General features: G+C 47.0%; 2 protein-coding genes across 8 annotated transcripts in view; one reads left to right on the top strand and one right to left on the bottom strand.

The window, feature by feature from the left end:
* The first annotated feature begins 3 nt into the window (after positions 1-3).
* RAB11A (RAB11A, member RAS oncogene family) lies at positions 4-17,461 on the top strand. Its single transcript, XM_036389495.2, has 5 exons — positions 4-127; positions 7,809-8,004; positions 8,911-9,104; positions 10,043-10,123; positions 15,780-17,461. The coding sequence occupies exons 1-5, from the start codon at positions 88-90 to the stop codon at positions 15,917-15,919; spliced, it is 651 nt and encodes a 216-aa protein (XP_036245388.1). The 5' UTR covers positions 4-87; the 3' UTR covers positions 15,920-17,461.
* Positions 17,462-19,432: 1,971 nt separating this feature from the next.
* The window catches only part of MEGF11 (multiple EGF like domains 11), a 253,952-nt gene continuing 251,094 nt past the window's right edge, over positions 19,433-22,290 (bottom strand). For 6 of the 7 annotated variants that reach the window (XM_036389486.2, XM_036389485.2, XM_036389488.2 and 3 more), the window contains 2 exons: positions 22,015-22,221; positions 19,433-21,774 (listed from right to left, as the gene is read on the bottom strand). In XM_036389486.2, coding sequence (XP_036245379.1) covers positions 21,614-21,774; positions 22,015-22,221 — 368 coding nt within the window. In that variant the 3' untranslated portion in view covers positions 19,433-21,613. Of the gene's footprint in view, positions 21,775-22,014; positions 22,222-22,290 lie in introns of those variants that run through there. The other variant, XM_054516237.1, reaches the window with a different exon arrangement.

Raw genomic sequence — 22,290 nt, forward strand, 5'->3', positions numbered from 1 at the left:
CGCGGAGGGCGGAAGAGCTGCGGCGGCTGCAGGGAGGGTCCGGCCCCGCTCCGCTCCGCTCCCGGTCCCGCTCCTCCGCCACCCGCCATGGGCACCCGCGACGACGAGTACGATTATCTCTTCAAAGGTGAGGCGGGCAGGGCCCGGCGGGCGGGCGGGAGAGCAGCGGGGCCCGCGGGCGGGGCCGGGGCCGCTCCCTCACGCGGGGCCCGGCGGGTGGGGGGAACGCTCCGGGCCCCGCTCGGGTGTCCCTCCCTCAGCCCAAAATGTCAGCTCTGGGCCGGGTTTGAGAGCGGGGATTTGGTGTCAGCGCCGGTCCGAGGCTGCCCCGGGCACCGGCTGAGGCGGCGGCCGGTCTGCGGGATGGCGAGCGGAGATCGCCAGGAAGGATGCCCAGGGCTGATAAGGACTCGTCAAGGTTGATAAGAACCCTTTCTAGCTGTTAAATAGAGCTTTAGAGTGGGTGAGATATCCTCAGCATTGGTAGATGATGCGCTAATTTAATCAAGTAGTCCTTGCTGCCTTCTGTGTTCAGAGCCCTTGGCGAGGAGTGAATGTCCCTGCTGCTCCACACCCAGAGATCATAAAATGTTCCTGGAATCATGGAATGGTTTGGGTGGGAAGGGCCCTCATCGCGTTCCACCCCCTGCCATGGGCAGGGACACCTTCCACTATCCCAGGTTGTTCCAAGCCCTGCCCAGCCTAGCCTTGCTCTGTCTGGCTCCACCAGGGCAGGGCAGGAATTCCTTGTTTTCCAGGGCTGCTGCCCCTCCAGTCTGCCATGCAGTGCCCAGTTGGGTTAAAACCTTCCAGGTCGTTGTTAAATACTCAATTTTCTCTCCCTGCAGAGTAAAACACCAGCCTGCTGGACAGGTTCATGTAGCCCGCTGTGAAATGTGTACAGAAGTGCTGACGTTTTGAAAGTTTACTATCCAGTTTTTAAATCCCACTGGAAAAGCAAGCAAAGTAGCATAAAAAAGTCGTTGTTTAGTGTGATGTGGTATTGTAAATTTGAATTTAGGATTAAGAGCATTGCTTGTTGTGTTGTAATGGTGAGAGACCCTTTGCTTGTCATCGTGAAGGTAAAGGAAAACACTGATGTTTTTTCCTGTACCTTTAAGCTCCTGTAATAACTTTGAGGAATAACATTGTTTTTGTTGTTGGCTGTTTTATCCAACTGTGTGTGGAAAGTGGCATTATTCCTACTTATAAATCAGTCATCTGTACTGCTATGGAAATCAAATCAGGAAGTTCCAGAACAGGCTCTTTTCTCAGCTTGCAGCCCTGGCAAGGACCGTGCTGACCACTGGTTTAATGGCATCAGGCAATGTTATTGTAGGATCTTGTGTGCAGGTTATCAAAGCCATTGAATTACCCTTGTTCATGCAGTTCTGTCAGTGGGCCTGTAATTAATGTTTTAGCTGTGAAAGCCTGGGAGCATCAGTGACACAGGGTTTGTTGGGAGAGCTCCTATCTTTCATTTGGCCTGCTTCCTTTTATAGTGGGGAAAAATAAAGTTGGAATCCAGTTATAGGGAGAGGTGCAAAGCTGAATTAATTAATTGCCTTTGCTAAAGCTTTTTCTGTTTAGCTTGGTTTATAGAAGCTGTTGGGGATGCAGGGAATGCTGTGAAAATGCTGTTGTGAAGATAAATGATTTGGGTTTTTCCAGCCTAAAGTGAACTGCAGGAAGTTGATGCAATGCCACTTAACTGGGATTGATGTGGCAGCTGAAATAACACAAAAATGCAAAGTAATAAAACCCTGGAAACTTTTGTAACTTCCCAGAGGTGATGGTTGTTCTAAACAAGCTGTCACCACTCTGGAATGATCTGGAAATTATTGCAAGTAGGTCTCTGAACTGAATGTCTCCTTGCCAGGCACTGGTCAAAAAGGCAAGGGATAGGTAAATCTTTTGGGAAAGGAAAAGGGAACTTGGGGACAATGTTAAGTCAGTGTTTGAATTTGAGACATGAGCATCTTGGGAACTGAGGTGAAATGTAGGCATGACAGACATATCCATTTTGAAAGGGATGTTCTAGAACTGAAAAGGTGGAGAAAGGGATCAAAATAATCAGAAAAGAGACGTAATGGATTCATAGCCCTTACATTGAACTGATGTACAGCTTGATTAAAATTTAAACAGTGAGTGATAAGGGCAAATAGGGAAAGTATCTCCTGTTTGTCATAATTTCTCTGGATATCTGTAATGCTTCTTTTATTGGGCAGCGGGTGAAAGCAAAAGGACAAAGTCCCTCAGGTGTGTATGCAAATTTTGGAGTGGTGCATTGCTATGCATATTATAAATGGATTTGAAAGCCTGCACAAATTCATAGAAGCAAGAAGATCTTGTTTGGGGCATGTCAGTGTGATGGGTAGTCTGAAGGCATTGCTTATTTGAAGGTGCAGGGGCTGGCTAGGACAGAGATCAGCCTGTTTGTTGTGATACATGTCATGGTTTTTGGACATCGCTTATTTGGAGTCAGACTCTGGGTGTTGGTCTGTCAGGACACTTCATCCAGCAGGACATTTCTGGGTTTATGAAGGGGCTGTATGAATAGGCTGGTGGGACTGAGTTCAGAGTTTGACCTGGTTAAAACAATCGTGTGATGTTCTCTAGTCTGGCTGTGTTTTACTGCTCCTGGGCTGAACTGCCACGTTTCTGTTTGTGAGACCTCTGGTTTTGTCCTGTCAGCCCCTGACTGCAGCTGTGTTGAAATCTGGCTGACTCTGCTGCTGGGTGTAAGCTGAGCCCACCTGTGCTGCTGGATGGTTAAATCCAGGGACCTGTTACAAAATACACTTCTCCTGACTATGTTGCAACACTTCAGCATATAGGAAAGAGTAAGCCTAGCTTGGAAAAAAGCAGTTCCTGTTAAATTCTTCTTGTCCAGCTTCCAGTCTTTGTATCCTTCCATACTTTTGGGGTCTGGCTGAGAGCAGTGCCTGCTGTTTCCAGAATGGCCCCTGAGGAAACACAAGGCCTATGAAGTCCAGTTCATAGAAATCTTTTTCTAATTTTAGTAGGAGGAAAATATAATAATGATATAAAGATATTACTTTATTACTTAATAAATTAAGCCTGGCTTTAGCACAGGAACCTGTTGCTCTTTTTGATCAATGTGCTTGCAATAAACGAGCAGTTATCAAAGGAACCCTCACTTGTAGAAGATGTTGAGATGTTTTTCTATGGACAAAGCTTAGGATGATTTTGTCTGCACCTGGACCATCTAGGACTCTGGATTTGGGGCAGGCTCATGTCATAGACCTGACTTGTGGTGATGTTCAGTTTACTGCTAGGAAAAACTCCAGCTTCAGCTTTCTGCTTTTGCATCATGTTCATTTCTCCAACTTCTCCCTTTGATATTGAGGAAATGCTCTGAAACCGAACCAGCTTGCTGGTTTGGGGTTTAGAAGACACATTTTTACTTGTGTCTTTAGATAAACGTGTGGTTGCATGACATTTATTGGTTTGACAGTGGTAGAAGCCCTTGGCTTTCACTGCCTCAGATGTGGAGGCACTTTGGTGCTGCAGCAAAGCTGCTGGTGCAGCCATTTACTGCAGAGATGTTGGGAGCTGGTACTGATTGTATGGAGGGTAATCCCTGCCCCAGAGGCCTCTGGGGTGCCAGCTCTCTTGTTGACAGAAAAAGAATGAATAAAATGGGGTACAGCTGAGGAAGGTGATTAAAATAAATGATGACCATGTTGGGTTTATGGCCAGCTATGATGTGTAGGATCAAGTCATTTTTCACACATGCCCTTCAAACTCCAGCTGAAGTGGGCAGGGAGAGGAATCCATCAGCAGGTTCTTCTGGGGATCATGAAGACATGTCCAAGCTTTTTATGGATATGTCTCTTAATAGCAGAGCTCAGTGCAGAGACAAGTTTCAGACATGGTGATTTCCTTGTGCTGCTGTACTTGTCCTAGATCATGTAATATGTGACTTGTGCAATAACTTTTGCCACAGACAACAGAAGCTAGTGCTGCTGGACTCTATTTTCAACCTGATCTCATATTTAATGAGATGATTAAAATATTTTCTGAAAATTTAAACTTAGAGGTTTTACAGAAATAAAAATTGTGTGAGTGAGCTGGAATGTTGGTGAAAAATTAATAATCCTTTCTTGACATAGTTCTCTAAATTGCTTCTCATGCAGCATGGGAAATTGAGTTCTTATTTTGGTCTTCTACAGAAATAAATCTGGAATTACAGAGTGAATATATATATTATATATATATATATATATATCATACAGAACTGTGGACTTCACACTTTTTTTTTCTCTCTCCACTGAATGCTTGTATGCTTGTCTTAAACGTTTGGGGTAGTAAGTGCTATAGAAAGTCTAATGCATTGATTGAAAGCACTGGTTGCAAGTATTGAACTGTCCCACCACTAAATCAGTCACTTGGGGCTGGGAGATTATTTCCATGACTTTCAAATGTGCCAGTACAATTTTCCTTGGTTGTGCAACTTCCTAAGGTGCTGGCTCCTGTGAGGGAGGTGGTGCTCCACAGCTGGTTATTGATTGATGTCAGGACTGGGTCTTGTGGCTGAACTGGCTAAAATGTTTCCTCCAGACCTTCCTCCTTCCAGCGCTGATGTAGAAAAGGAATTTATGGGTGATGCAAGTTGGGTGGGACAGAGGAAGTGGGAGAGTGGCACTGAAAGAGCTGTGTGCAGATGAGGACTGTGATCCTCCAGATAAGCTGGGATTTGGGATATAAGGGTTTATCCCTGAGGACTTGGACTCTGGTAAAGTAAAAGTTTGCCAACTTAAAGCTGAACAATTAGGTCTGATGACAGGCAGATAGAGCCATCAAGGTGAAATGGTCAGGAGAAATAATTCCAGCTCCAGGTGTGCCTAACACACAGCGATGGAAATACTGAAATTCTTGTCTGCATCACAGGGAGATCTGGCTTAGAACAAGGTGTGCAGTTCTCACTGTGCTGAAAAGATTTTGAAAAGCTTGTAGGGAAGGTGTTTGGGGAAACGAACAATGTGTTTATATGGAACCATTTGACAAGTTTTTGTATTTAGCAAATACAGCAAAGCCCGGACAAGCTGTGGTTGCTTTCTGTAAATACCCCAGCCAAAACACCACTGGGAGAAGACACTAATGAGCTAATGGAGAATGCTGGCACATGGACACCACCATCAGCTGACCACTAATTCCTTCTGAAAATCAGAAGGCAATTTCTAGCTATTAGGAGTGAGTTTCTGGAAGGAAAGCCCAATGAAAGGGACAATGTGCAGGAAAAATTAACTTTATCATGGCCTAGATAACATCATTTCCCTCCTAGGACCTGTTTGCTTGGGGTGTTTAGTATGGGACTTGGCCATCCAGGGTCATTCCTACTGCATTTCTATGTTAAGAATGTAATACATGGGAACATGGTGTAGTATAAAATATCAAAACATGGCTTGATAAGGAAAGCAAAACTGAAATTAATAACACAACCTAAGTGGCTGTTAGAACTGTTTCAGTTCATCATTTTATTTAAAGAGTGGTACTTACCCAGACTGGCAGAAATGCAGAAGGTGTGAGGAGTCTTAGGCGCCTGCTGACATTCCAAGCTGTCCTCGTGCCTGTGTTCAAGAGGAGCTGCAATGGCCCAATTAAGTAGAGGAAATAGCTGACTTCAAGGAGGAAGGTATTATTTTCCCCTTATAATTGGGACACATTAATCTGGTGCTGGAAACCCTTCAGAACATAAGCAGTGTGGGATTCAGACACGGTAAGGGAAAAAACCTGGCAGAGGAATTAAAGGGATCCTTCTATTGTTAAATGATTTAAAGGTGGGCATTGCACTGAACTACAAGAACAGGTTTGAGGGAATACTTAACAGGTATATGATGCCTCTATTGGGAAAAGGAAATGGTGAACATGGATTGCTTTTCTTGCTTGGAGGAGCTTCTGGCCACTGCTGGGTGATAGCAGGACTGAGCTGTGCAAAGGGAGCTGTCAGCCTTTCCCTCCTAGGAACTTGTTGTGTGTCCCAGTGAATACAAACGTGATGTCATCTAAACCCATGGTCCAAACCTGCCAAAACAGTGTTGAAGAAGTGACTGGCCAGTGGCAGAGGAAAGCTGTGGCTGTGTGCCAGGGGTGGTGATGCAAGTGGTGCCCTGTCCCCTGCACTGGGTTTATCGGGATGTAGCATCTCTGTGCCAGCAGAGCTGTTCAGCAGTGACCTGGCATGTGAGAAAGCAGACTCCTGTTTGCATTTAGCACAGGGCCTTGCCACCTACCTGCACTTGTGATCTTCCTACACAGGAGAAGTTAACAGAGGGTGCTTTCTGCAACTCCTGTGCTTGGCCGGCTGCGTGCTGAGTCAGCTGGCACGGGCAGCTGGGGAGATGTTTGTTTTGATGAAGTATTCTGCACAAGGCTGTGCTTGAAGCCAACATTTTCTGCAATTTTCATTTATGGAGGGAGTTTAAAGGGTGCTGCTCTGCCCTTCCAGTCGGAGCAAAGAATTGCTCTGCATTATTTAAACAGAAGCTGCAGAGGGCTGCAGCAGCAGATGGAGTGTTTCTGCTGCTAGACTGAGCTCCACGGGGGGTTTGTGTCATTGAGTGTGTTTGGTGCACTCGGTGCTTCCTTGTACCACACAGAATCTTTAACTGTGTTGTGGTGTCTTAACAGTTAATGATGTGTGTTACTGAGCAAGTAATTGTTTTTGTAATTAAACAAAGACACAATGTTTGTTGTCAACTGAGTGTGCACTTTTTTGCTTGAACTGGTGTTGATTCACTGCTGAACTTCATTATTGGCCTTTCTTCTCAATGATTTTTTCTTATTTTTCTTCCCTTTCCTTCTCTACTGGTTGGGAATCTTAAAGGCCATAGGATCACCCAACGTGACTCTGGTTGTGAGCACATTTCATCCACTGTTCTGCCTCTTGGTACTGAGTTTTAAGTTACAATTCAACTTGCATCTTTCAACTCAGTGTTACCAGATAATGCAGTGAATCCTCGTGATCCTGTTTTTCCTGCAGGAACTGGACTTTGAACCCTCTGTCAGTCTCTTGTCAAGCATAGCTGAATCCTTCCAATTAGTTTGCTTGGCACTGGTGCTGGAATGAGTCAAGCTGAGCCAGGGAATGGTGGATCCAGTTGTGAGGCTCAGCAATCCCCTGGCAGCTTTTTTGAGCAGTTTCAGTCTGTGGCCTGATGTGTGCAGGAGCCACGGCAGCAGTGGGGACTGCAGAAGGGCAGAGAGCTGTGGCTCAGCAGACGTTTCAAACTGGCTGGCAGGGTGATGGTGGCTTTGGGGGTTCTTTGGTTTGGTTCTCTTTTCATTCACAAAGTTTTCTGCCTGAAAACCTTAGTTTATAGTGGGGAACCTCTCTTCTGCAGAGGCTTGAGGAGTGTAAAGTGAAAGCAGAGTCTGCTGCTTGCCCTGTGTTTTGGACTTCTTCAGCAAAGCAGATTTCATTTGTGTGGTTGTAGGGTTTGTGTTTTGGTTTTTAGTTCTAGTATTGTTTAAGGTCACCAATGTTTGCAGTGACAGCCACGTGTATTGTTCCTAAAAGAAGAATGTTGTTCCATGCTGGTCAAAGGAGGCTGAATTAGAACCATTGAAAGTTAAGCCTAACATCTGTTCAAAATGCTGGTGAATGTGGCAGCTCTGGTTTTCCAGAAACACTGAGATTTGGACAGCAGATCCATGACAAGGATGGTGCCGTTGCCATTCTTTTCCTTCATGCTTCATTCTTTAAAAGAAATATTTCTTGCGTGTGATTTTCAATGTGTCATCTACATCTGGAGTCTGAGCCTGATAAAATTTTTGTCTTGCAGTTGTACTTATTGGAGACTCTGGAGTAGGCAAGAGCAACCTTCTGTCTCGATTCACTCGCAATGAGTTTAACTTGGAAAGCAAAAGCACCATTGGAGTGGAGTTTGCAACGAGGAGCATCCAGGTGGATGGGAAGACAATAAAGGCTCAGATCTGGGACACAGCGGGGCAGGAGCGATACCGAGCCATAACCTCAGCGTAAGTGCAGCCCGGGTGGCTGAGGACAAGCTTGGGCTGAGGAGGGCAATTCTGGGCCCTTCCAGTTCCTCACCAACTGCAAACAGGGGTGTTAGTGTTTTACTGGGTAATACCCACAACCTCTGGTGGTGGGAAGGTTAAATATTATTCAGCCCAGAAACTCGATCTGGTGTGTTCCTGCACAGACTGATTTCCTTTGCAGTGCTCTCGTGACACGTAACTGGGAGCATTTCAAGTTTAGAATGCAAGAGCTTTGAGAGACTCATTTCCATGGAAGTGAATGATAAAGGAATATCAGTGTTCCTGGTTGTTTTATCAGTGGTAACCTAAGAGCAGAAACCTTCCTGTAGCAGCCAGGAAAGACTGCTCACTTGTGTGCTTGTTTGATTGTTAAAAACCAGCATAGCAAAAGCTGGATTTCAGTAGAGCTGGAGGGAACTGTGGGGTGGGGGAGCACAGCCTGTTTCCTTTTGCTGTGGCTCTCACTTGAAAGGAGCTGTGCCCTTTGGTAAAGGGAGTAGATCACGCTGACATTTTTATGACCCAGTGAGTCACTCTACAGTCTCCTTATCACTCTGGGCCTGTGCTGCACCCACAGTGATGGGTGGGGGAGAATTTTCAGGAGTGGATCAGAGGTGGAAGCTGACAGCAGCTTCTCACAGAGCTCAGAGTTTCATGTCTGGGGTGCAGGGTTTCCCCAGAGCCATGGGGTTTACCTCTCTCCCAGACTCTGAGCTGGCCCTGTGGCGTAACTCCGTCCGCTGCTCCGCTTCCCTGTCCTGTCCCATGGCCCTGGGGAATTGCCCTGGGCACTGTTTGCATAGCTGGCCTAGCCAGAGCTGCTCCCCACTATGGCACAGCCTCCTGCGACCTGACAGTGTCTGTCTGGCTGTCCCCTGTGCCCAGGTACTACCGGGGGGCCGTGGGGGCGCTGCTGGTGTACGACATCGCCAAGCACCTGACGTACGAGAACGTGGAGCGGTGGCTGAAGGAGCTGCGGGACCACGCCGACAGCAACATCGTCATCATGCTGGTGGGCAACAAGAGCGACCTGCGCCACCTCAGGGCCGTCCCCACCGACGAGGCCAGGGCTTTCGCAGGTGGGGAGCTCAGGAATTCCCTGCTGCTGGCTGGGGACCTGCCCACCTGGCCTGGGGAGGGCGTGGGTAGGAGGAAAAAACCTGCGGCTGGTCGTGTCCCTCAGTGTCACATGTCACATTCAGTCAGAAAGCAGATCTTGTAGAACATGCATGTTGTTTGAAAAATCACCCAGAGGTACCTGAACATCTTAAACCAGATTTATTCTCCTGGCTGGGCACTGTTTGTCTTGCAGAAACTGTGCCTGTGGCTTTAGGTTTGAGTTTCTTGTGTGGTGGTAGCATTGCCTGCAGTGTCCCAGCTGACCTGCAGCCTTACACAGGTGTCTGTGGCTGAACACTTCCATTAAACTGGCTCTCTGACTTTTGTTATGTAATTAAGATCTATGAACAGTAGTTCTAGTTTCTGTAAGCTTTGGTTCAGGCCCAGTCTCTTTCATCCAGGAGTGTAGCTGGGTTCCTCACATTAAAGTTTGCTGTAGCTTCACTGGCAGAGTTTATGGCCAGTGAGGATCCCTGCCTGCAGCTGGAGGAGTGTCATTCCCCCTGCTGCTCAATTCCTGTTAAATAATCTGCTGTGATATATTAACAGGTGGGAGGTGGAGAAACTTGATGAGGTTGAAGAAAATCTCAAAAACTTTCTCACACCGAGAAACTGCAACAGATTATCCCTTTCAGTGATGCAGGAAAATGTGCCTTTAAGTAACACAGCATTGGGCTGATACCTGTGCTTGGGAGTGGGTGTAAATTCTAGTGTTGGTGTTGGGTGGTGTCACTTTCCCATCACTTAAGGGGGAAAACCCCACAACTTGTTTTACTTTCTCTTGATACCTGGATGTCTCATCAGGAACACTACAAATATTATCTGGTACAGAAGCTTTTCCAGATGGGAAACAGATATGTGCTGTACCTCTCTAATTATAGTATTTCTGTCCACACAGAGAAGAATGGTTTGTCATTTATCGAGACGTCTGCTTTAGACTCTACAAATGTGGAAGCAGCTTTCCAGACTATTCTGACAGGTGAGTCATCCAGGGCTTTGTGCTTCAAGGGGGAAGGGCAGAAGGCTGCTCAGATATGATGCAAATAGGCATTTCTTTGCCTATAAAGTGTTTAAAATGTTGCTATGTAATCATTCTTCATTAGCCATAAGATTTGGAGTCCAGTTTCAAAGAGTCACAGTTGAAAGGCCAGCCTTGAACTGGGGAATGAATCCTTGTTCACTTTGATCTGCCCCGGGTTTCTTGTCAGCCTGGTTTGTGTTTCAGTTTCCATCTCCCATTACAGGGAGTGCCCACGGGAGGGAATTGTCTCATGCTGGCATGAAGTGAGAATTGTTTATCAAGGAGAAGTCAGTCCAGTTTGTTTCCACCTTTAATGGTGACCATGGCAGTTGCCAAGGAAAAAGGGATGAAAGAGCAGAGATCCTTCCTTTGAGACACAGTGACTCCTGAGCTGCAGGAGTTGCTGTTGTTGCATTTAATAGTCCTGCCTGGACTTTTGGCCTATGTAACATGTGACAGCAGCCAGTGCTGCATTTTTATGCTCTCTGAATAAAGTACTTCCTTTTTGTTTAAAGCCTTGTTTAGGTAGGCAAAACTTGTTAAAGCTGAGACACTCAATTTGGAGAACCTTAACTTAAGCCTGGCTTGTAAAAGTGGGGTAGGAATTCACAAATTGGTGTGGAAGTCACTCACTGTCATGAGACTTCTGCATTTCTGAGCAGCCAGGGCACAGTGGGACACTGTGGCCTCTGGTTTTGGAGTTTTCATAATTCTCAGCTTTGGCAAATGCTCTAGTCTGTTTTCAAAACATCCGAGACACTCCTCTGCTTGCTGTGTCTCTGTTCTAGATGTGCCAGGCAGTTTCTTGTTTTCTCCAACTGCCTCCAAAATGTTTTCCAGTTGCAAATTTCAAGTCCCTCCTTCCCAGTGTAGCATGTGCCAGGCTACGTGATGTGCTTGGTATGAGCAGTGGCCCCACTTCCAAACTGTCTGTAAATCAGATCTGGTTGCTGTGACAGTGACACCTAGTTAGTTCTGAACTACTTCTCCTCTTTGGCACCTAATTTAGACATTCCTTTAAAAACACACCAGAAAGGTCCTGCTAGCTATACTGGAACATGCATGTGAGGCTAGAGCTAGGAGGTTATTTACTGTAGTAAAAGTATCAATCCTGTAGCATTTCTTCAGTTGTTTGAAATGCTTTATGGACAGCCTGGCAGTGGAGAGAGGTGTTAGGCTACTGGGGTATTAGCTGCCTGTGTCCATCTGTTTCTTGTTTCATCCTGAGTTGTAAGAGGCCTCTGACAGTTCTGACTCTATTGTGTTCTTACCCTGGGTTCCTAAGCAGTAGTGCTCCTGTGCAGATACCAGCTAAAAGTGTGTTTGTGTTAGATGGATAAAGAACTTTGTTTCCTTTTTGGTTGAACCATGTGGTTCCGTTTTAACTTCAGTGTAGTCATTCGGTTGTAATTCCAGCATTGCACAAATTTGTTTCAAAAAGAAAGAATTCTGTTAGCTCACACATTTGTTCCCTACATGACAAACTGCCAGTGCCATCAGAGGGTGGATGACTAAGGAGTGGCTGAATGCAGAGGTGTTGGGATGCCTGCTGCATTTCCTGTTTCCTTTACATGCCTAAAGGCAGTCCTGTCAAAAATGCACATGAATTTGGGCATGGATTTTCCTCTTTTCAGGAGAAAGACATTGCTCACTTGTCAGTGCCAAAACCTGAGACTTTTTCTCTATGCCCACATCCTTGGTAGCCCTTCTCTCAGGAACACCTTGACTTTGAGGTCAGATTTGGCCAGATATGCTGGGTTTTGTAGAACAAGTCCTGCTGCTCCCACTTTCTGTTTGCAGGGGGTTTGGGGCTCTCAGATGCAGGTCAGTTAATTAATGCACACATCAGCCCTAATAAAACAACATCAGATAAATCAGGCAGTGTTTATGCCCTCGTGAGGTGGCTGTCAGGCTGTCATGGCCACGTAGTCTGGTCACCTCAGAGTCCCCATCTCCTGCTGGCCTGTTTGTTCTCTCAGACACTGGGGAGGTGGGCAGTTTCCTGTGTGCCCTGGGCTGCCTTCAGAGCTGTGTGATGCTCAAAGGGTGCATTGCTGCTGCCACGGGAAGCACCTCACCTCTTGGGCAGGAGCTGGGCTTTCTTTAGCTCTCCTCATGTGCCTCCCACAGTACCTTTTATTCCAGAATTGAGTTTGGATTCTAGTCTGTGGAGGTTTGATTTCTTTTTTCTGGTTTAGCATGTCTGTAAGCAGAGCTGTCTGTAATGGGTGAACAGGTGATAAAACTTGCTCATGGTGGGCTCTGACAGATTCTTGAGGCTGTTGCTTTTCCATGGATGTCAGCATTGCCTGCGTGTTGCTGTGACAAGAGTTTGGGGTGAAGAGCTCTTGGGTTTGTGAACAGGATCCTTGTGAGGAGAGGTCAGTTCAGTGTGCTGGAAGAAACACTTGTGCTTAGTGGGCATGTGCTCTCTCCAGACAGGGCTCCTGTTTGGGGGAGATAAAGGTGCAGCGAGCAGTGCCTGAGCAGCAGGTTGGCTCCAGCTGGGCTGTGACTGGCACGCTAAGGAGGGCTGTTCTGGAGCTCACTTCACAGCTGGCTTTTTCTCTTAATGACTTGCTTTGGAGGAAAGAGGGGGGCAGTCATCTGAGGAATGTGGTTTTTGGAGTCACCCTGCAGAATGCTGGCTGCTGTGTTTGGCAGGGCTGCCTCCCAGCTCAGTGCCTGTGGGTGGAATGCTGGCTGTCCTTGGGAGCAGGAAGCTGGGGAAGCCAGCAGGCGTTGCCGGCGGCTGCGAGCAGAGCTGGCTGACACAAGGGGCAGGACAAGCTGCTGCACCAGCCCTGCTGGTATTTGCAGTGCTGGGAACTGCACCCCAGACACCCCAGGCTGCTCAGAGCCTTTCCCCAGCTGCTGGGATCTCTCCTGAACTGGGTGTTGTGACCAAGGTCTGTAGCAACCCCCCTGTCTTTCCAGCCCTCCCGAGGCTGCTCTGGTTGAGACAGTGATGGAAGTTGGTGGAGGTGCTTCCCTTGGAGGTGTAGCAGGGTCCCTGTTAAGCTTATCCACTCCTGGATTCTCAGATCAAGCACTTTGGGTAGATGGCTTTGGCCACGGGAAATACGAATCCAGTGTCGGTAGCACAGCCCGAGTATGTGATCTACTGCTACAGGTGGAATAAGGGACAAAAGCTCTTCTTTCTTCTCCCATATATAGAGGACTTTTAGAGGGGCTGCATCATACATGTGGTGGGCTTCCTGTCCTGCTGTGGATTCCAGATGAGGTTTTGAGGACCTTTCCCATCTGTGACTTAAGAGTAATGGTCCCTATCCAGATTCTTCTGTTCCAAGATGTCTAGACTGCCAGGGCTGATTGTTGTGCACACAAAGCTGCTTTGTATCATCTGGCAAATGAGAGAGACTGGTATTATGATCCCAGCCACCCTGAGCATTCACAGCAGGATAAAGCATCTTTAAAGTAAACTGGAGTGTGCCTCCCTTCCCAGCCTGGCTCTGTGCTGTCTCTGTTCCCACACCGCATTCTGCCGTGGTTTCATCTCCAAGGAAACAACATCAGAGAATTAACATCCAAAAATCGAGGGATTTTCTATTTTGTTGCCTCTGTACACCTGAAAATGAATGGAACCCCAGTGCAGGCTGAGCAGCCAAGGCCTGGCCCAGCTCCTCCTGGGCAGCAGTGTCTCTTTTTCCCAGCTCTCACAGTGCAAGGCCTGTCTCTCACAGTTCCCTATTATGCAGTGATGCATTCTGCTAAATGTGCCCTTAATAAGATCTCATTCAGCTCCTGAGCACAGCCCAGAGTGCTGTGTCTTCATTAAAAAGGGCACATCTTCATTAGCCCAGAGCTCTCGGGGCACAGCAGTTCCGGTGCAGGCTTGGCTGCTGGGCATTCTGCCCCAGTGAGAGCAGGTTTGGGCTGTTCCCCTTCCCCTGCCACAGCAGCACAGCTCACCAGGGAAGGGCAGGTTTCAGCACTTAGGCTCTGGCTGCACCAAGCTTTGCTCTGCAGAGGAGGAAGAAGCAGCAGGTAGCAGCAAATTTGGGGCTGTTGACAGTGGATTCACTTGCAGGGCTGCTGGGGAGGTTGTGGAAGTGAGGATCATAGGAAGATGTTCCCAGAGTCAGGAGTAGATTATCAGTAAGGGAATTGGTGCTGTTAAGATTATTTTTAAGGCTTTGGGGCTGATATTTGCTGTCAGATGAGGCTGTTACACAGAGGGCACCCTGTGTGAGTCCTGGCTGGTGGGGTGGAGCCAGTGTGTCATACATCAGGGACTTGTATGAGCTTGTTCAGGAAATTCTCTGTGCAACTGAGGATTGCTGCTGCTGGAGGTGCTGCCGGAGAATTCCCAGTAACAAAGGTGGCCAGAGGCGTTTCCTGTTGATGGGAACAGGCATTGTTCTGCACTGGGAGTGAACTGGCTGCCAGCCCTGAGCACGAAGCTTGTCCTGAAGGTGCAGAGCAGATTTCTCCAGCTCTGCTCCTCCCGCCCCACACACGGGCTCTGCTGAGCTCTGCCACGGGGCCAAGCTGGACCCTGTCTGCACATTCACACACCGGGCTGCAGGTGGCTTTGAAGGCCTGGTTTCATGGGTTTCACTTATCTTGTGAGGTTGTTTATGTGTAAGATGGTTGGAAAGAAGAGCAAGCTTGAGAAAGGGTGAAATCAGAAAATCCTTTAACCTGTTCAGCTCTTGTTTGGTTGCCTCAATGACCTGATCTGTACGTGACTGCATATGAAAAAGCCATTTTAATGTACAGCTTGTTCCTTCTGAGTTTGACCTGGGGGTTTTGTAAAACTGAGCTTTAGCAAGCTTTTATTTTTTTTAATGGTTTTCAAATTCAAATTTGCAAGTGAGTTCCCCACGTTCTATTTTTGGTGTCCTGTGTTTCCTTTCTGGGGGTGAAGTGCTACACACGCTTTACTCTCTCAGTGCAGCTGAAGTGCTGCTGGAGCTGCTCTGAGTTTTTGTGCAGCACCATCAGCCACGACAAGCCCCAGCAACAGGGCAAGGCTCTTGGTGCAGGTGTTTATCCCATGCTCTCTGATTCCTCTGTTAAGGATCTCTTCATCTGGAGACACAGCACATTTTGTAAAGGGTTTCTGTGCTGCTGCAGGGGCTGAGTCTCGCCCTTTGGGCCCAAATCAACCTTTTCTGAAGATTTAACACCGCTTGGATATGATAGACATGATGGGTGTGCTCAGCAAGAAGAAATTGCCCTTGCAGTCCTATCAGGGAGAGAAATCTGGAATGGTTTCCTTTAATCCTGTTTGTGGATACATCAGCAAACATGTGACCTTGTCCCTGGACAGTGTCCTTGGAGCTTAAGAACCTTCAGAAGGAATGGATGGGCACATAGTTTCTCATTCATAGCATGGAGATTTGTGAATTCCGTCCATTTACTGACTCTTATCTCAAGGAAAGTAAAACAGTTGTTAAAAAAAGTAATTTCTGTTGCAAAAGTAGATTTTATTTGCTGTATCTAGAAAACACCACAATTGAACTTTGTGTGGAAGCTTCATTGCTTTACTTATGTAATTGCAAAGCTCTGGCTGGTTTCCCCCAGGTTTAACTCTTGGATGGCATTTTGCTGGTGTGCACATATTGATCAGCTCTTTCTCCTCTTCCAGAGATCTATCGGATTGTTTCCCAGAAGCAGATGTCTGACAGACGTGAGAATGACATGTCCCCAAGCAACAACGTGGTTCCCATCCACGTCCCTCCAACCACTGAAAACAAACCAAAGATGCAGTGCTGTCAGAATATATAAATTGCCCATTCTTTCCTAAAAGGCTGTGTATATTCCCCAGGTCCAAGATTTAAATATATTTGTAATTCTCGTGGTTACATTCTTGTGTTTAGTTACTGCTTATTCCTTCTCCATGAATTTCTCCATGTCTTAAACACTTTGATTTCAGTGTTTATCAATCTCTTACTTGGATGTGGCTGCAGTATTTTCCCAACACCGACCTGTCGGTTTGGGCTCAGTAAATTGTTTGGAACTCAGCTGATCCCTTCCCAACATGATGCCCACTAGTCAGAGCACTGACACCTTTGGAGAGCACTTGAAGACATTATCCTGCTCCTCACAAAGCAATTACTGTCAGGTTAACAAGGAAAATCTCTCTGGGCAGAATAATTTTTCCTTGTCTTAAGGTGTATTCTGCATCTAAAGCTCGGCGAAGCTCTGAAGTGCAATTTTATTGTAAGTTAAATGTTTTTGGCTACATCTTCAGATTGTCAAGTGAAGTTTTATAGGATATTATGGGGGAGAAAAGAGAATTTCTTGCGAACAAGCAGCAGTTAGCAGCAGTTCTGGCTACACGTGAGTGAGGTGCTGTGGTTTGGCACCTGCTGCAGAGGAGGTTGATGTGAGGCAGAGCTGCTGGGACCCCACGGAGGTGCCCCTTGTGGAGGAAGTGAATGCAGGAGCCACGTCCGTGAGGAATGGTCACTCCAGCTCTGGAACTTGCAGCATCTTTGTGCTGCTGGAGGCTTGGCCTCCACAGTGCTGGTGGTATCAGCATTTGAGGATGCCTTTTTTTTCTTTCATGGGACGCAGACTTGGAGGGTGTTGGCACGTATTACATATCACATCTATTAATGCATGCCACATATATTAATATATACAAGTGCTTGAGTTGATGAATAAATAACTTCCACTACCTGGCCTTAGTTTTCAGTTCTGGTTGATCCAGTATTTTCAAATTATTCCAGTGGTTTGCTGTATGTTCTTCTACAAAACCCTCTGGAGTTTTCTGTCTGGATGTGTTCCTCCTGTGGTCTGTTGCTCCATGCCAATCTTGTCCAATCTGCCTGTTCAGGGATACATGAACTGTGCCTTCTGTCACTCGCTCTGTGCTGTTCCTGAGCATGCCTGACACTGGCACTGGGGGCCACGGCCACTGCATTCCCACAGGATGTAAAGGAACTCCCTGTTGTGCAAATGCCTGCAGTTATTTATACAATTACAGGGAAGTCATTGATTGTAGGGGACGTTTCTCAAACTCTGATATGACCCACTTGGAAGATCCAGATGTGATTGGCACTTCCAGCTGTGTTCTGTTCCCAACCTTTCTGTCTCGCGGTGCTCATGATGTGTGAGGCACACGGAAGGCATTGCTGTAGTTGGTCACTTCTTGTTTTTTACTCCATTTCTCCTCCTGGTATTAGTTCTGAAGATGCTATTTTGATCTGTTTGTAAATTACTTTGTATTTTATGCATGTACTGTACTTTGATTCATTATTTTTTTAGATTGATTTAAAATATATTCATCCATGATTCTAATAAAGAATTACAGGGGACAACTCACTGTGGTGTTGGGTGCACTTCTTGGGAGAATTGGGATTTGACCTGGTTTTACCTTATGAGCTTCTTGGAAGAGGCAGTGAGAAGACACTGAAGTGGAAGTGTCCCTGGAAAAGGAGCTGAAAAGGTTGTGTAGCACAGTTGCCTTCCCTGAGAGCAGCTCTGAGCTTCCTGGGGCTGCTGCAGTTTGTAGCCAGGGCACTTTGGCAGCTTCAGGAAGCTTTGAAGCTTAGAAAATTCTGTGGGTTCACTCTTCTCAAACCTCTGAATAACTTTTACAAACCTGTTTTTTCTCCCCATGTTGCCGCGAGGAAGAAAATCCGGTGGGAGACGAACTCCTGCCTTCTGCAGCAGATGATGGAAGCTTTGGATCCTGCCTGGTGTCCTCATGAAAGGTGGGATCTCTCCTGAACAGGGTGTTGTGACCATGAACACCAATGGGGCAGCACTGCTGGCCCTGGGTTCTGCTCTGAGTGTGAGCTGTGAGCCCAGACCCTCACTCACTGCAGGAACTGTTCTTGCAGCACATCCTCTGCCCATACTGGAGCAGATTTTGGAATTAATTGATTTCCCTTGGCAGCCACATTCTAAATTTGTCAGCTGGAAATGCAGGATGAGTTTCACTCTGCTTCCTTTTCTCATTCCTATAAGCAGGTGATTTGACTCTGCTGTCACATCAGTCTGGATTTTGTGTGGTTTTAGGCAAAACTCTGCCTCCTGCAGCAGATGGAATTGCAGTGCAGATGGTGGGAGCACAAACCACTGTGGGAGGCTGAGGACTTCTAAAGCAAAATCCAGTGGGGTGTGTACAGAAAAGGAACTTCTCACCTGGGAAATCCTTTACCTGCTGTTCTGGGAGTCTGTGCTGTGTTTCCCTAAGGATTGCAGGGACCTGGCTGCAGATCCTGGCCTGGGCTGGGTCATACTCCTGGCACAGGAAGGTGCTTCCAGAGGTGTTTTGGGAGCGACAATGCAAGTCATTATTCCATCTGAATGCTTTCCAATGGGGGATTGTCCTGTTCAGCTGCTGATTAATCCTTCTGTTCCATAATTGGCACTACTTGTGTACTGAAGTGTCTCCTCCCTGCTAATGGGGGACAACTGATGGTAACAGACACTGCTTTGGGCCCTGGAAGGAGTTTTCTGAGATTCTGGGAATTCCATATAATGCTTCAAAATGGGCTTTGCTTGCCAAAAGTTTTTGCTGTCATCTACATACTCGGAAGCCCCAACTTTTAACAATTATTCAGCAAGCGTCAGTGGTTCCTGTCTTTGATGGGAGTTGAGGTTCTGACTCTAAAGCAGAAAAAACATGGAATTGTTCTGATTTAAAGACATTTTATTAAGCTAGAATTACTTATTCTATAAATTCAGACCTGATGAATTTCCAGCCTTAAATAGCTTATTGAGTGTGCCTTGTCAAATAAGAAGCTTACAAGCTGGGCTTTAGTTAACAAGATTTTTAGAAATATGAAGCACAAATATTGAAAAGCTTCAGCACGTAGCAGTGGCTGCATTGCCTGGGACTCATTAATTCTGAAGGTGTTTCTGTGATTTATTCACTGGGCTCCCTGGGAGCTGCTGGGCTGCCTCGTGTCCTGTCCCATTGCTGCGGGGTCACCGTGGTCCCCAGGTGTCCACCCAAAGGCCTGGGCACCTGCGAGTGGCCCAGGGCAGTGTCTCCGCCCCTGGTGGGTGTGCAGGGCCTCTTCCAGCTGGGATTGAGCATTCCCAGGAGTCTCACTGAGCTCACCCTGCTGAGGAGCTGGGAGAAGGATGTGCAGAGCCGCTTACCTTTGCTTTACTCCAGCTTGGAATGGCAGCACTGGGTTTTCTGAGCCATCCTGCCAGTTCTGTCCTAGCCTGGTGCCTGGGGGTTTTGGCTGAGGGGAGCAGCCACATCACCTGGAGAGCTTGGATCTGTGCAGGGCTGGAAGTTTGGCTCTGCAAATGAGTACATTGGAGAACTACACATTGAGAGAAATTCAATTTATTTTGTACAAGGTAGGATACCTTTGCACAGTGAACAAATATATTACAAATCTGTCTTGCCTTAAAAAAGTATTGCCATTTTGGTGCCTGTTTCCTAAGCTAATGCTGATATACAAGAAGGTACTTTTTTTTTGTTAGTTTTGTTGTTTTTTTCTTTTCCTGTTAAGCTCTATGCACATCATTGCATTTGGTTTCAAAATCCTGCTTTGAAAAAAAAACCAAACCAAACAACTGAGCACATCTCTGCTCTCTGGAGTCTCATTGCAAACTACAGCAACACACAAACGTGGGTCAGGCCAGCAGCTCAGGCTGCTTGTGCTGGGTGCCAAGGTGGGTCCTAACAAGAGTATTCCTTATCCAACTGCCTTTCTCTTGATATTTTTGAGGTAAATCTTTCTATTCATGTATGCAAAATATATTCCTACTGGGCCTACAAAATAACTGTTTTCTTACATCTCAAATAAGGCTTTCCTGGAAAACAAAATTGCTATTGCTGATCAGCCACGGCCCCCATGCACACATGCAGCATTCGGGAAACCTCGTGGGCAGGATCCTGCAGGAGCCTGGGGGTGTCCTGGGGGTGTCCAGGCTCAGGCTGGGGGTTCAGAGCCAGCCTGACCACCTGGAGAGTGCTGGCTCCCAGGGGCAGAATGCCCAGAGCCAGGGGCTGTGATCCCAGGCATGGGGGCTGAGCCCATCTGTGGGGACACAGCTGGCTCCCACCACGGTGCTCCAAGGATCCAGGAGTATTCCCAGGGCTGGGATCCAGCTGCTGCCCCCGAGCTGGAGGGCTCCTCTTGCCAGTCCTGACCCTGCAGGTCACTCCTGGGATCGTGCTGTGAGCAAACCCACGGGGCTGGTGTCGTCCTCTTCTGCTTCCATCAGACTGGCGAATGTGCAACAGATTATTTTTTATATTTAAAAGGCAATCAACTTGCTACTTCCACGTTTGCCTAATAAAATTACATACTTAGAGTCAATACTACTTCATGCTCAAAATCTACAAGGAACTAACGGCAAGTACTCTACTTTCTAGGTCAATAGAGATTATAAATTAAAAAAAATATCATGGTGGCTCAGTCCAAAATTTTACCATGGGTCAGACCCTTGATAATTACTTCACAAACAGCTGCTGAAAAAGAAAACCCAGTTCCAGCTCCATTTAATGACATTTCAGGTAGAATCATCAATGGATAAAGTTGCACTACATGGTAATGCACATCAGATTAAGAGGTGTCATCAGTGGCATGCCGAAAGTGAATCATGAGGAGATGGTTTGGGAAGATGGGAGAGAAGCCGATGTGGCTCAGCTTTGAGAAAGGAAATGAAACCAGGGCTGGTCTGTGCAAACCTGCAGCATCCCAGGGCAGGAATTGGAGGGGCAGCAGTTTAAATTGCCTGACAGATCTGCTGGATTTATCTACCAAAAGAGAAGCTGCATAAGGAAAATCAAAGCCTACCTGTGCCAATCAACATTAAAAGTGTGGTGAGTGTGAGACTCATTGTGGAAACTCCATTTGTTAGCAAAGATCAGGGGATATTTGGAAAGATACTAAAAACTGCACAGAAAGTGTCTGTGTTAATATTCCTGAACTCAAATTCTCTGGTACTGAATATAGAGATGACAATCTCAATGCTAATTACCAAGCATGATCTGCACAGGTTGCACATGGTGATGGCAGTAAATGAGCTTTCCAGAGAGTGAAATGACAAGTTTCCCTGCTCTCATTCAGAAAAATGTCCATTCCCATGACAAAGATGAAAATAAATTCCAGTGTATTCCTAGTCACCTTGTTCCTAACAGTAAAAGGTTTCTTGCTGCAGTCAGTAGAAATGTACATCCTGAAATCCTTCTACTTAGCATGTTTTTGTGGTTTATTTTACAGCAAAGCCAGGGTTAGAACACGCCACAGAGAGTTTTTGCCTGGAGCATGAAGACACCTTCCTGGGGTGATGTGCTCCAGTCCCACATGGAGGAGGCTCTCATTAGTTCCAGGTACCCATACAAAAATGTCTTTATAAATAACATCATGCAGCAGCAGCAGTTGGCCCAAGCTGATGTCCTGTAAAGTCCTTGCCAGTCCACAGGAAAGGAAGGAATGGCTTCTCCTCTGCTTCCTCACAGTCTGTGTTGGCAGCACAGTGCCCAGTGAAGTCCATCCTCTAGGACTGCTTGTCCCAGGAAGGCCCGTGCGTGGGGCTGTGCCGGACGGGCAGCAGGTCGTAGTGCCCGGGAATGTGACTGTTCCTGGGCAGGTCATAGGGGCTCTGAAGGTAGCTGGCACTCCGGCCGCGGGCGTCTTGGACTATGCTGACAGTGGGCTCTGCGGGAGCAAGGAGAACTGGGGTGTGGTGACCAGCAGCAGTCCCAAAACTCCTGATCCTCGGGGGTCCCTTCCAGCTCAGGACATCCACCACTGTGGCTCAGCTCGCCAAACCAGCCCACCAACGCTCAGGCCTTCCCCCTGCCAGTTCATCCCTGCGCCACGCCAAGCCCAGATCTGTGTGCCAGGACAGGGGAAACCAGCCTCTGCACCAACCCCCCTGTGCCACCCACTGCTTACCAACTTCGTAGATGTTTTTATTGGCTGTTGATGAAGTTGGCATTTCAGAATACGGGGACTCCCTGTGACCAGGTGATTTCATTTCCACGTAGCTGCTCTCGGAGTGTTTGCAGGTTAAAATGGGGGGGTCTTTAATGGTGGCGTATGGGTTTTCACTGCTGTTCAGGGAACAAGTGCTGGAGCTGCACACAGATTCTTTCATATAATCTGCAAAACAAGAGCAGAGTGGGTGCATTAGGATCATTAGCTTAATTAGGTTAATTACAACTGAGCCTC

The sequence above is a fragment of the Molothrus ater genome, chromosome 13 (assembly GCF_012460135.2).
Source record: "Molothrus ater isolate BHLD 08-10-18 breed brown headed cowbird chromosome 13, BPBGC_Mater_1.1, whole genome shotgun sequence".
NCBI lineage: Eukaryota > Metazoa > Chordata > Aves > Passeriformes > Icteridae > Molothrus > Molothrus ater.

Bases quoted from the DNA above. Each gene is read 5' to 3' on its own strand.
- RAB11A (XM_036389495.2), top strand. From the start codon at position 88: ATGGGCACCCGCGACGACGAGTACGATTATCTCTTCAAAG. The intron at 128-7,808 runs GTGAGGCGGGCA...TTTGTCTTGCAG, and splicing joins GTACGATTATCTCTTCAAAG to TTGTACTTATTGGAGACTCT. The intron at 10,124-15,779 runs GTGAGTCATCCA...CTCCTCTTCCAG, and splicing joins TTTCCAGACTATTCTGACAG to AGATCTATCGGATTGTTTCC.